The sequence below is a fragment of the Necator americanus genome, chromosome III (genome assembly GCF_031761385.1).
Source record: "Necator americanus strain Aroian chromosome III, whole genome shotgun sequence".
In the NCBI taxonomy this organism is placed as follows: domain Eukaryota; kingdom Metazoa; phylum Nematoda; class Chromadorea; order Rhabditida; family Ancylostomatidae; genus Necator; species Necator americanus.
Genome location: NC_087373.1, coordinates 19,883,724 through 19,884,070, shown reverse-complemented (window position 1 = coordinate 19,884,070; position 347 = coordinate 19,883,724). Strand labels below are relative to the sequence as shown.

General features: G+C 44.1%; 1 protein-coding gene across 2 annotated transcripts; it reads right to left on the bottom strand.

Annotated features, from left to right (window-relative positions):
* Nucleotides 1-347, bottom strand: RB195_010198 (uncharacterized protein; the record flags this gene model as incomplete). 2 transcript variants are annotated; one of them, XM_064191082.1, is made up of 2 exons in its annotated part: nt 1-13; nt 112-347. In XM_064191082.1, the coding sequence occupies 2 exons, from the start codon at nt 345-347 to the stop codon at nt 1-3; spliced, it is 249 nt and encodes an 82-aa protein (XP_064048664.1). The 2 variants fall into 2 exon arrangements, with proteins under 2 accessions (XP_064048664.1, XP_064048665.1); XM_064191081.1 differs by lacking the exon at nt 1-13 and having other exon boundaries at nt 108-347.

Here is a 347-nt window from a genome sequence, read left to right as displayed (position 1 = left end):
TCACAGCCCAGGTCTGAGCAGAAATAATGATAATAGCAGAAAACATTTTGCAACGAATTTCAAAAAGCTCACAAATAGACTGAAAAAAGTGTTTGCAAAAAAAATCCTTACGAGATGATCGTTATCAAAGCGAGGAATCCAAGTACTGCGAAACGAATGGTAGTGGATCGATCAGAGGGTGGCGCTGTCGTCGTCGTCGTCGTCGTCTTACGTTGAGATGTGAGCCATGCATCTCTCAACTTTTTCTTCTTTGCCAGCCACTCCGCTGAAGGTCCTGGCCCGGAGTTGAATTCTTTAAAACGAATGAAGCTCTCTTCAGGAGTAAGGGCGGAAATATCCTGGTACAT